At 34.3% G+C, this 13,203-nt stretch overlaps 1 protein-coding gene across 4 annotated transcripts in view; it reads left to right on the top strand.

Annotated features, from left to right (window-relative positions):
- Positions 1–13,203, top strand: part of NEK1 (NIMA related kinase 1) — a 154,382-nt gene that overhangs the window by 13,997 nt on the left and 127,182 nt on the right. For all 4 annotated transcript variants that reach the window (XM_006753487.2, XM_006753485.2, XM_006753488.2 and 1 more), the window contains exons 2-5: positions 1,487–1,635; positions 2,033–2,129; positions 5,173–5,270; positions 12,765–12,848. In XM_006753487.2, the coding sequence (XP_006753550.1) occupies positions 1,519–1,635; positions 2,033–2,129; positions 5,173–5,270; positions 12,765–12,848 (396 nt within the window). In that variant the 5' untranslated portion in view covers positions 1,487–1,518. The remainder of the gene's footprint in view (positions 1–1,486; positions 1,636–2,032; positions 2,130–5,172; positions 5,271–12,764; positions 12,849–13,203) is intronic.

Genomic DNA, 13,203 nt, shown 5'->3' with positions numbered 1-13,203 from the left:
TGGAGTTCTATACATTATTTAATTTTTTTGAGGAAACTAGATACTGTTCTCCACAGTGGCTGCACCAGTCTGCATTCCCACCAGCAGTGCACAGGGCTCCCTTTTCTCCACATCCTCGCTAGCACTTGTCATTTGTCAAATTGTTGATGATAGCCAGTCTGACAGGTATGAGATGGTACTGCATTGTTGTTTTGATTTGCATCTTTCAGATGATTAGTGACTTTGAGCATGTTTTCATATGTCTCTTGGCCTTTTGTGTGTCCACTTTCAAAAGTGTCTGTTTACTAGTAGGTCCTTTGCCCATTGTTTAATTGGATTGTTTATCTTCCTTTTGTTAAGATCTATAAATTTTGAAGAGTAGACCCTTATCTGATATAACATTGGCAAATGTTCTCCCACGCAGTGGGCTTTCTTGTTGTTTTGATGATGGTTTCTTTTGCTGTGCAGAAGCTTTTTATTTTGATGCAGTCCCATTTGTTTATTTTCTCTTTAGTTTCCATTGCCCTAGGACAGTGGTCGGCAAACTGCGGCTTGCGAGCCACATGTGGCTCTTTGGCCCCTTGAGTGTGGCTCCTGCACGCCCCGCACTGGGGATTGAACCCACAACCCGGGCATGTGCCCTGCCTGGGAATTGAACCATGAACTCCTGGTTCATAGGTCAATGCTCAACCACTGAGGCATGCTGGTCGGGCCAAGCACTTTTATACACTGCTGGTTAGAATATACATTATTAGTTATTTCTGTAAGACAGTTAAGCAATATGTTTGAAAGGTTTAACATGTTCACATTCTTTGAACTATGAATTTATCCTAAGGCATTTTTATAAGTAATAAGTACATAAAAATGTATGCATGGAAATTTTATCTGAAGTTTTTTTAGACTAGCAAACATTGTAAATAATTTAAATGTATAATAGGGGATTAATTAAATAACTTTGGGAAACAGTCTTGTTGAAGATAATATAGTAGTGCTAGTAATTAATTTATATAAGAAAAAGTTTGTTTCTCTCTTCATATATGTTAAGTATATACAGTATTTGACTTTACAAAGCCTTCTTATAAAATTGAAATGTCGGCTGGCTGGTGTATCTCAGTGGTTGAGTGTTGACCTATGAACCAGGAAGTCTGGTTCGATTCCTGATTAGGGCATATGCCAGGGTTGTGGGCTCAATCCCCTTTAGGGGGTGTGCAGGAGGCAGCCGATCAGTGATTCTCTCTTATCATTGAGGTTTCTATTTCTCCTTCTCCCTTCTCTGAAATCAATAAAAATATATTTATTAAAAATAATAAAATTGAAATGTCACTGTTTTTCTCTTTTTAGCTATCACTAGGTTGCATAAATAAAATTAAGTTTATTTAACTTTCAGTAAATATTTAAAATATCCTTTTAAGTATACACATCACTAAGAAAGTATAATTTAAATCAAACATAATTATTATAGAAGATGTGCTTATCTCTGTTAACAGTTATTTTTGTTTCTGTCTAGCCTATCAGTTAAGATGCCTTAGAAAAATAACTATGGAGAAGTATGCTAGACTACAGAAAATTGGAGAAGGTTCATTTGGAAAAGCCATTCTTGTTAAATCTACAGAAGATGGCAAACAATATGTTATCAAAGAAATTAACATCTCAAGAGTAAGTATATTTTTCATTTGGTTATTCAAGTAATATCTGGTTACAAAAGGGTTCATTGTTAGAGATTTAAAAAAATAAAAAGGCAATATATAACCTAAAGTGGAAGACTGCCATAATCCCAGGGAGAGCCACTAATTTCAGAATAGTCTATATATCCTTTCACATTTTTTTATGATATGTGCTTGTGTTTATATGTCTACTGTTCTATAACTAAATCTAGTTTGAACATCTTAAAATGTTTTTACTTGTCGATTCAACTCATTCTTTTTAGCTTCTGGCAATATTTTGTTATTTGGACCATGCTTTGTTAACATTTTTTAACTACTTTCTTATTTATGGACTTTTAAATTTTATAGTAATGTTTAATATAGTATTTTCTCTTTTCCTCCCATTTAAGATGTCCAATAAAGAAAGGGAAGAATCAAGGAGAGAAGTTGCAGTGTTGGCAAACATGAAGCATCCAAATATTGTCCAATATAGAGAATCATTTGAAGGTCAGATACAGTTTTCAAGAGAGTTCCAAAAACTCCTAAGCCATATAATGACATTTGGATACTTTCCATATAAGGAATCTTTTTATGAATGTGTTCATTGGAAGGAAAGTATATTATTTTTGCTTCAATATGTATGCATATGAATATCAGCTTGATTCTAGGATAATGCACCACACTATCCCTATGTAGTTTAATACTGGCTCAATGTTACTATAATTTCTTAAAAGGGAAGCAATGTTAGTAAGTGCAAGAATTTGGACAAAGCTAGGACAGTAGTTTACATCTTTTTAAAAAAATATATTTTATTGATTTTTTATAGAGTGGAAGGGAGAGGGATAGAGAGTTAGAAACACCGATGAGAGAGAAACATCGATCAGCTGCCTCCTGCACACCTCCCACTGGGGATGTGCCCACAACCAAGGTACATGCCCTTGACCAGAATTGAACCTGGGACTCCTCAGTCCACAGGCCGATGCTCTATCCACTGAGCCAAACCAGTCAGGGCAACTCTTTTTGTTAAACTAAACTCCTTTGAATCTCTACCAGTATTGCTACTGAGAAAATGTTCTGATCTTTAGAAAGTATTCTATTCATTGGTATTCTCTTGTAGACCTCATTCATATGATACTAGGTATGTTGAAAAAGTGTTCTCAAGTTATTAAAATGTCATAGCTGTATTGCTGACTTGGAAATATGTTCTATTATATTTGTTAATGCAGGAACTAAAATAAGGATAAGCTTCTTTAAAGGTAGGTTAAAGTGGTATATTGAAATCTGTTGAAGTCATTCCCCTTATCATAAATCCCTATAAATTATAAAACAGGAATACAGGTTGAAAGTAGATGTTAGTTTAAATGACTGTTTGGGTCACATCACATACCAGTTTCAGAGTCTGAATTAGAGTTAAAGTATCCTTGCTCCCAGATAAACATTGATATTGGAAAATAGATGTGAAAAGTTCGGATAGCATTGTTTCATATAGCCAGGCCATGTGGCTCAGTTTGTTGAGCGTCATCCCATATACCAAAAAGGCTACAAGTTTGATTCCTGGTCAGGGCACATACCTGAGTTGAAGGTTCATCCCCAGTTGGGGCATATACAAGAGGCAACCGATTAATGTTTCTCTCTGTGTGTGTCTCTGTGTCTCCTTTTCTCAAAAAATCAATCAAGAAAAATTGTTTCATAATATGAGAGTGGAGAGAAAATATTTTCAGGTATTTAAATGTATAATTAGATTTAATATTAAATATTGTATTAGACACTTTATTATTTTATCTGTATCTCTAAAATGTATACATTTTAAAAATTTTGATCTTATTGAATGAGTGGGAGTTTGCATTGTATCATTGTATATTTGAGTATATATGTTATACATTTTTATTTTCTCTATTCTGTTACTTAAACATAAGGGCAGTGCCTTATATTTCTGTATCCCTAGCATCTTTGCAAAGTGCCCGGTACTGAGATGTGTGAATGATTAAAGGGATACAAAATAGATTAGTACTTCCCTCATGGAGAAAAGACTTTTTAGTTAACCTTATATTTTAAGTAGTATTTATCCCTCAAATAAACAGTGTTTAAGCAGCAGAAAAGGTTACAGAATGTTTGTACTAAAGCTCCAGCATTTTATTTCAGGATTCCTTCTCCATCCCTTTCTCAGTTCTTATTTAACCTCCTCTGTTTCCCTATCTCTGTTTCTGTCTCTTTCTCTCTTTCACACACTCATACACACACATTTACCTTTTGTTAAAAAAAAATATTTTGATGGTTTTATTTATTTATTTTTGATACATGCATATGGTACAAAATTCGGATGTTATGTAACAGTAACAAGTTTGCCTTCTATTCCTACCTTCCAGGTACCTATTTTCCTTTCCTGGAGTTAACCACTGTTCACCACTTTCTTGTGTTTTTTTTTCTTTTCTAAAAGTGCTCTATGCAATAGTAAGCATACATAAAATGATAGCATACTATACATAATTTTTTGCTTTTTGTTTTTATGCTGCATAAATGTTAATATCTTATAAATATTTTATAAATAGCGGATTATAGGGTTTTTTTGAATTGTGATTTCTCACATGTATATTTGGATAATCTTTTCTTATCAATCATAAAGTGTTATAACAGATTCTTAATTAGTTATATAGGTTGCCAATCCATGGCACATTAGAAGCAGTACTATATCAGAAGGGGATATCAGCACTACAAGTAATAACACCACCACAAGGTGCAAGAAATAAGTACTGCTGGAAATAAGGCCATAAGCACAGAGAGAAGTGAAAACTTAGAAACGTTCTTTGAGTTGCAGTAGTTTCACTAGTAAGCAGTAGTTTGGTAAATGTTAGAAGCACTATTGGCCTTTCTTATGTGGGAAGAATAAGCGTAGCTTTATTCTTTTATAAGAATAAGGGTGGAGAGAAGGATTAAGAAGTGTCTACCCACAGAAAGAGTCATGAAAGTATTATTAATAATAAGTATTACAATGTACATTTCAACTTAAGATGGGTTTATTGGGATGTAGCCCCATCATAAGTCAAGGAATTATTTGTATATCTGTCTACATATTGTCTGTATTCCAGAGATGTTTGGGTCAATGTGGATACTGCTATCCAAAAGATTGTGTATTCTTGGTAGAAAAAATATTAATGATGGAGTTATTAACCCAAGTTATTGAATGTCTGTGTTATCAGTATATCTTGACTTTGCATTCTAATTATTATTATTATTTTTAATATATTTTATTGATTTTTTACAGAGAGGAAGGGAGAGAGATAGAGAGTTAGAAACATCGATCAGCTGCCTCCTGCACACCCCCTACTGGGGATGTGCCCGCAACCCAGGTACATGCCCTTGACCGGAATCGAACTTGGGACCTTTCAGTCCGCAGGCCGACGCTCTATCCACTGAGCCAAACCGGTTTTGGCAGCATTCTAATTATTTTGAGCGTTTTAATTAATTGCTGCTTTTCAGTAAACCTTTTGGTACCTTTCTTTATGCTTTTGATACACATGTTAAAATGCAATCTAATGTTTATATTTTGTAGAAAATGGCTCTCTCTACATAGTGATGGATTACTGTGAAGGAGGGGATCTTTTTAAACGAATAAATGCTCAGAAAGGCATTTTGTTTCAAGAGGATCAGGTGAGTTTGAATGTAGGAGGTTGACTCTTCCTCCATAATGTTATTTAGAAGTAATTCAAAGTTATTTATATATGTATTTGTTTATTTATAACTACAAATGCTAATTGTAATTACTAGGGCAGTTCAGTAACATATTCTAATATATTAGTCACATTCCTGTACTAATAGCTCCCATCTTAGTTCAGTTCTCTATCTCATTTCCTGCCTGTAATATTGTTCCATGTATAATATACTGTGTCTGTGTGTATATATATATATGTGTGTGTGTCTGTATATGTATATACACATATATATGTAATACCTATATTTATATATAACTTAATTATTCATTATAACTGGTTAATTTTATACCCTGTCAATCTGGCTTACTGTTGTCAGACAGTGTCTTCCTAAAATATGGCTTTTCTAGGTAACTGCAGCTCTAGAAGCCTGGTATTCACAACTGCATGAAATCTAACCTCTGTTTTGATTTCAAGGTTCTCTAAAATATGACCCTATCCTACTTAAGCAATCTTATTTTTTTCTCTTATTTCTCAATGTTCACCTTTTTTCCCCCATCTATTTAGTTATTTTACATTTATGAAAGCTTTAATTCACATCACTTGTACAATACTATGCTATTGGCATGTGCCTCGATAAATAGACTTCAAAAAGAAATTATTGCAGTGTAAAAATAGTTTCCCTGAATTCACGTGCTTTTTACTATTCCCGGGTCTCAAAATGGGTTTTAACGTTTTATTCTTTCAGACTTTTAGAGCTGTGTACCCCATATTGTGATAGGATATGTTTCTCTGCCCTGTTCCCCAGAGTGGCGTTGGAGCGAAGGGAAGTTAACACAGCTTGGCACCATTCTAGTCTGAAAGAGGCCCAATTTGAGAAGTTCACTTTTGTTGCCAGAAAAAAGGAACATGAGAAATTAAAGTGTCAAAAAAAGGCTGGGGAGTTTACGCCCGAGAAGAAAGCCCACAAATTAAATAAATAGACAAATATAGATAGATAGATAGATAGATAGATAGATAGATAGATAGATAGATAGATAGATGATAGATAGATGATACAAAGGTCAAATCTGTTCATCCAACAAATACTGAAGTGCCTTCCCCACCAAGCTAGGCACCAGAGATAGAGCATGGAGCACAGTGAGTGCTACCATGGAGCTATCCCGTGGACATTATAATCTCCAAAGCACATCTGTTTCCTTGATATTCTCCCAGTTGTGTCCATTTTCCAGAATAGGCCTGCTCTGACACCTTTTGGTCTTCACATAGCTCCAGACAAAATTTCCATACAGTGGAAGAGAAAGAGGCCCAACAAAAACATACAATCCACTGTTACAGATCAAAACCTATCTTCTAGGAATATGTCAGTGTCCATTTCCTAGTTGTATATACAGTAACTGCATTTCCTCAGCTGACAACCTCCCAACGCACATGATGAAAGGACCTCACCCGTGAGGAATTGTGGATTCTTTTCATATACTTAACATGTTTATTGAGCATGCACTGGGACACATGTTTATACATCTCATTCTTCCTCCTATGTGCTTATTCTGATTATTTCTTTATTTTGATAATACCTTACCTCCAACTCTTATTAATATTCTGTATGTTTTTTTAAAGCCCAACTTAAGTCTTATTTTCCATGACCTTTTCTTTCTCTAAATTGTATTTCTCGTTATCACCTATTCTTAATTTTAATTGTATGCTTTTACATAGGGGAGTGGAGGAAGTACTATGCTAGGAGTGTTTTGTTTTTTGGTTGTCTTTTTTAATTCTTACAACCCCCCATGAATTAATGTAGTTATTTTCTATTTAGTAGCTAAGAAATCTGAGAGGTTTAAGTAGCTTTCCCAAAATCACATAGTGTTTCAACGTACTTCTGTCTAATGCCAAACAATGCTAGCCATTTTGCAACTCCAAATTTTATAGAACTTTCTTTTTACAAACTTAAAAGTAAATTGCAAAATTATTTAAGAGTTCAGAAATGGAAAGTCCTGTTTTCCACTGCTCCGTCCCTGAGATTTAGCTTGGTGTATTCCAGGCTTTGTTTTTCATACTTGCACATACACATGTATAAATTGAGACACACATTCAGAAATAGGATATTATGCATACCATGCTCTATCCTGCCATTATCACTGCAACATTATCTTGTTAGTCTATATAGATAAAATATATTAATTTTAATAGCTGCATCATGTTGCATTTTAACAAAGCCTGTGCTTCTTGTTTATTTTTACTCTTTTATCTCCATAACTCCATTTCCATTCCCCTTCTTTCCACAGGCAGCTATTCTAGTGTTTTTAATGAATATTTTATGTGTTTTTGCAAAAACAGCTATCATTGTTTTGTATACATGTATTTTAAATGCATACCTATTATAGAATTCATTCAGTTTTACTTTTTACCCTAATTGCTATGTTTCTGACTCATTTGTTTTGCTATGAGTGCAAATGTTGCTTCTTACTGCTATATGGTGCTCCATTGTACTCATCCAAGTCTACACTTATTTTTCCTAAATCATGCACCCTTCTTAATGTCCTCTGAATAACTTCACCTCAGAATTATTTCCCCAACTAGGTTGTACTTTACTCTAGAGCAGAGATCGCAGTTCTTATTTATATCATATCAGGGTACTTAGGAAAGCTGTGTCTGTGGTAGACACCAAATTGGCACAACTAAGCTGTTGATTGATAATACCGTACATGTGGGGACTTTTAGGTTCTTAGTAGCAACTTTAAAATATGGTAAGGTGAGATCTTGACTTATAGTTTAAATAAGTATTACTACTTAGGTAATGTCATAATTCTCAAGCTTTATTTATCTCCTCTTCCATAATTAAACCTAGTATACAGAACATAGAACTTGGGAGTAAGAAGATTTGGTTTTGAGTCCTTGTTCTACTTGCCAGCTAGTAATTGTTATGTTAACCAAGCCTTCCCGTGCAGCTCTTATAACAACACTGAGCTAATTTATATATAGTGAGAGATAACCTCAAATTTTTATTTTTTCCTAAATTTAGAATCTAAACTTGGGAAGGCAAAAATCTAAAGAGTTGTCAGAGATTTGGTCACTTGATTAAGATAGGGCAAAGTAACAGCATATTTCAGAAAATAAAGGCAGATGGAGAGGATTCTGGGAAGATGGCAGACTAGGAAACACCAGGAATCTATCTCCCCACGAATGCAGTTACAGTGCAGAACCTGTTTGATGTAACTATTTTGGATCTCTGGAGTGTATTGAAGGTTTGCACCTTCCAAGGTAACTTCAGCTCTTAGCTTTGTAGTAGCAGCTGTTCATTCTCCATCTCTTAGTCCCAAGGCAGCTAGCCATGCAGCATTTCAGGAGCAGCATGCATGCTGGGCAAAAAGGTCCCTGACTTCCGAATACTGGGGATCTGTGCTCTGTTCATTGATAGCTACTTCTGATCTTCAAGGATAGACAAAGAGGTAGAGGTAGGCAGCTTTTATTGTTTTGTCCCCTCACCCTCACCTCACCTGCATTATAACAAGTCCCATCCCTTCTGGTTGAAGTAACTCTAAGGGATTTAAATGGCCATGCCCTTTTATTCCTTGCTTCATCTCTTTCTTTTCCTTTTTGGGGAGCCAGATATTACAAACTAGGACTTTCAAAAACAACCACATATACAAGGGGAATTAGAAGGTCACCATGCATATGCAGAGGAGGATGCAGGCTTAGGAAAGACCTGAGAAGATTTTAAGTTTATACCTCAGGCTGATCCTCAGCTCAGAGATAGCAAATGATAATTTAAAAACAAACAGAAATTCAAAACAACAAGCACTGGGGAAGGAGGAGAATTTTCTTTCCAGAGTTACCTCATTATTAGATTCAAATGACTAGTTTTCAACAACATTTGAAAGAACATTTGAGAGAACATTTGAAGAATTAATGGCTGAAAATGTACAAAAGACTAACAAGGTAAACAGACAGGACAGTATGGTTTATTCAAAGAAAAGAAAATAAAGAAAAACTGTCCCTGAAAAAGACCTGATGGTAATCTACTAGACAAAAACTTTAAAACAACTGTCTTAAAGATGCTCAGAGAACTAAAGGAAGACATGGCGAAAGTCTGGAAAGCAGTGTATAAAAGAAAATGGTTATAAATAAAGGGAAAATTTAAAAAGAAACAAAAAAAATTCTAGAGCTGAAAAATACAATAACTGAAATAAAAAATTTATTAGAGGGATTCAAAACTGGATTTGAGCAGGTGGAAAGAATTGGTGAATTGAAGCTATGACAGTGGAAATTATTTAATCTGAGGAACAGAAAGAAAAAAGATGGAAGAAAAGTGCACAGACCATAAGGAACCTGTAGAATGTCAACTAGTAGACCAACATATGCATTATGGGAGTTCTGGAAAGAGGAGAGAAAAAGAAAGGGTCAGAGAGAACATTTGAAGAATTAATGGCTAAAAACTTCCAAAATTTGTTGGAATACACTGTACATGAGTATAAACATCTAGGAAGCTCAGCAAAAACTTTCACGTTGAAGTCAAACAGACTTACACCAAGACATTACAATTAAACTGTTAGAAGGCAAAGACAAAGAAAGCAGTGACTCATTATATGTAACAGAGCTCTGGTAAGATTGTTAGCAGATTTCTTCTTAGAAACTTTGGAGACCAGAAGACTTGGGCTGATGTACTCAAGTTCTAAAGGAAAAACTGTCAACCAAGAATTCTATATCTGGCAAAACGGGCTTTTTTTGTTGTTTTTGTTTTTTTAAAATATATTTTATTGATTTTTTACAGAGAGGAAGGGAGAGAGATAGAGAGCTAGAAACATCGATGAGAGAGAAACATCGATCAGCTGCCTCCTGCACATCTCCTACTGGGGATGTGCCCGCAACCCAGGTACATGCCTTTGACCGGAATCGAACCTGGGACCTTTCAGTCCGCAGGCCGATGCTCTATCCACCGAGCCAAACCGGTTTCGGCCAAAATGGTCTTTTGAAATGAGGGGGAAATTAAGACATCCCCAGATAAACAAAAGCTGTGGTTATTTGTTATTGCTGGATTTGAATAGAAAGAAATGCTAAAGGGAGTCTTGCAGATTGAAATGATAAAACACTAGACAGTGACTTGGAATCATATGAAGAAATTGATCTCAGTAAAGGTAAATACATAGGCAATTATAAAAGCTAATATTACTGTAATACTTTTTTTCTACATAATTTAAGAGACTAATGAATTTTTTAAAAAGCAATTATGCATCCCAAAGCTAGTATTACAACTGGTTTGTACTCCACATTTTGTTTTCTACATAATTTGAGAATCTAATGCTTTAAAAAAAATTATCAGTTTCTGAACACAGAAAGATAAAATTATATAAAGGTATAATTTTGTGACATAAAGGAGTGGGATAGAGTAAAGGAGCAGAATTTTCATGTTATTGAAGTTAAGCTGGTGCAAATCCAAATTAGAGTATTATAACTGGGATAGTAAATGTAATCCCCATGGACTGACTTTGGCCTATTAGGTATCGTTGCTGCTGAACACTTTTGTAAAGTTATAAAGGAGTACAGGTATGGGAGATATGGTAATGAAAAACCGTATCTTTAAATTGAGGCATAGGTAATTTCTAAATGTGTTTCAGCTCTACAGGGAGGCTGCATAACAGTAAGACTCAGCACACCTTAATTTTCATCTTTTTGTACTTGTTCTTGATCCCTCATGGTTGAATTAATTGCGCTCTGTGTGTACTTATTGCAGTTACAAAGTTTGTGCATTTTATTAAGGTAGTTGTTTATATTTCTGCCACCACATGAACTCCTTAAAGTTGAGAGTACTGTATTTCATTTTTCTTCTTACAGTGCCTTATGTGAATATGTGAATATGGAAAGGAATTTAAAAATTTGTGTGGTCTTTAGTAATTATCTGTTGAACTGAACTGAGAGGCTTGCTTTTTAAGAAAATTAATTTTAGGTTATTTTAATGTAATATTTGTTCTTTTAAAAAATACTGAACAGATAAGAAGCATGTTAATCTATTTTCTAAAATTTTCCCCTGATATAAATATTGTTACCTGATTGGTAGCTCTCCGTCCTTTATTCTTTCATTCTTACACACACCACAACACTTATATACAACTATATAAAGTTCAGGTATATAACATACATAGATATACTTTTAAAAAATAGGAGTATGCTCTGCAACTTTCTTTTTTTCACTTAACAGTGTACATAGACTTACTTCATTCTTTTCATTGGCTGCATAGCATTTCTAGTGCAGTGTTATCAAATATATTTAACCAGGTTCATTGAAGGGCATTTAGGTTATTTATAGTTTTTTGTTTTGACAAACAGTGCTGGAGTAAACATCCTTGTACACATCCTTTTGTATTTGTAACACTATATCTGTAGGATAAATTTGAAATTGCAATTTGTTCTTTCATATGGTATGTGAATATAAAATTTTTGCATACTTTGCAAAATGACTGTAATTAACATTACCACAAATAGGGTATGCAAAGACCTATTTCCCCACATTCTAACCAACATTGTATATTATTTCATTTTTGTCAAGTTCAGTTAATATTTTGTTTAAATTTTTTTTTTTTAATTTGGAGGAAGGTTAGTATTCTGTATATGTGTTTATTGGCTATTTTTCCCCAGTCATTTGCCTTTCTAGTCTTTGGTCCACTTCTTATTTTGGCTGCCAGTATTTTTCTGTGATTTGAAAGAACTTGTACATATTAGAGAATTAGTAATCTTTCAATTATGCTGCAGATATTTTCTCATATGATTGTTATGCTTGATTATATCTTTTTTTATGCAGATGCTTTAAATTTTATAGAATCAACTTTGTCATCCTTATTTCTTGTGATATGTGGGTTTTGTGTCATGATTTGAAAGTCCTGTTTCAATCAGAAAACCTATGTATTCTATTATTGTGTGTGTGTGTGTGTGTGTGTGTGTATATATATATATATATATATATAGTTTCAAAATGCCATCTGCTTGGAATTATTTTAGTATTAGGTCTGAGGAATAAATTAAACCTTTTTACTTTCAAGTGGCTGACTCCAGAATGTGTTTATGTATAGGAAATGTGGGGAGAGAAAAAAAGCAAGAGATGTTATCCAACTTTTCAGCCTGATTTTTTTCCTCTTATGATTTTTATGTCAAAGAAAGCATCATAGAAAAAAATAAACTTAAAAACAGAAGTCACCTATCATACTATAGTAAAATATAAATTATTTCTATTTTTATTGCTCTCTAGAAATTTCTTTCCATATTCTGACATTCAGTAGCAGTCTCCTACATTTCAGAGTTAGTATGTGCCTAACTTTAATGTGTCTGTTGGCTTCAATACCTATGTAATGTTAGTTACTATAAATTAAAAATAAATTATAGCTACATTTTTTAAAGGACTTAGTTCCTTGAACTCATTCCTGAATCCTTTTAGTGGTCAAGAAAAGGACACTGTGAAATGTAAAATTTAAAAGAAATGACAGCTCTCATTTTACCCCTCTAGATTTTGGACTGGTTTGTACAGATATGTTTGGCCCTGAAACATGTACATGATAGAAAAATTCTTCATCGAGACATAAAATCACAGGTATGTTTATTGTGTTACTAGTAACTTCTGAATGGATATGGACATGGAACCAGGATTGTCTTGATCCAAAATTTTTGAACCCAGTCCAATCTGATCTATCTTGTGTTAGACCTCCTGCCTACTTCCTATATCTTTCTATATCTTGGTTTGCTTTCTCATTATAACAGAAAATATTTTTTTAATTAAATCTTTATTGTTCAGATTATTACATTTGTTCCTCTTTTTTCCCCCCCATAACTCCCCTCCACCCAGTTCCCACCCCACCCTCTGCCCTTACCCCCCGCTGTCCTCATCATCCAAAGGTGTGCAATTTTTGTCCAGTCTCTTCCCGCACCTCCCACACCCCTTTCTCCCC

The sequence above is a fragment of the Myotis davidii genome, unplaced genomic scaffold, assembly GCF_000327345.1.
Source record: "Myotis davidii unplaced genomic scaffold, ASM32734v1 scaffold1832, whole genome shotgun sequence".
Taxonomy (NCBI): domain Eukaryota; kingdom Metazoa; phylum Chordata; class Mammalia; order Chiroptera; family Vespertilionidae; genus Myotis; species Myotis davidii.
The sequence above is the reverse complement of the archived record's forward strand: the minus strand, read 5'-3'. Positions and strand labels throughout refer to the sequence as shown.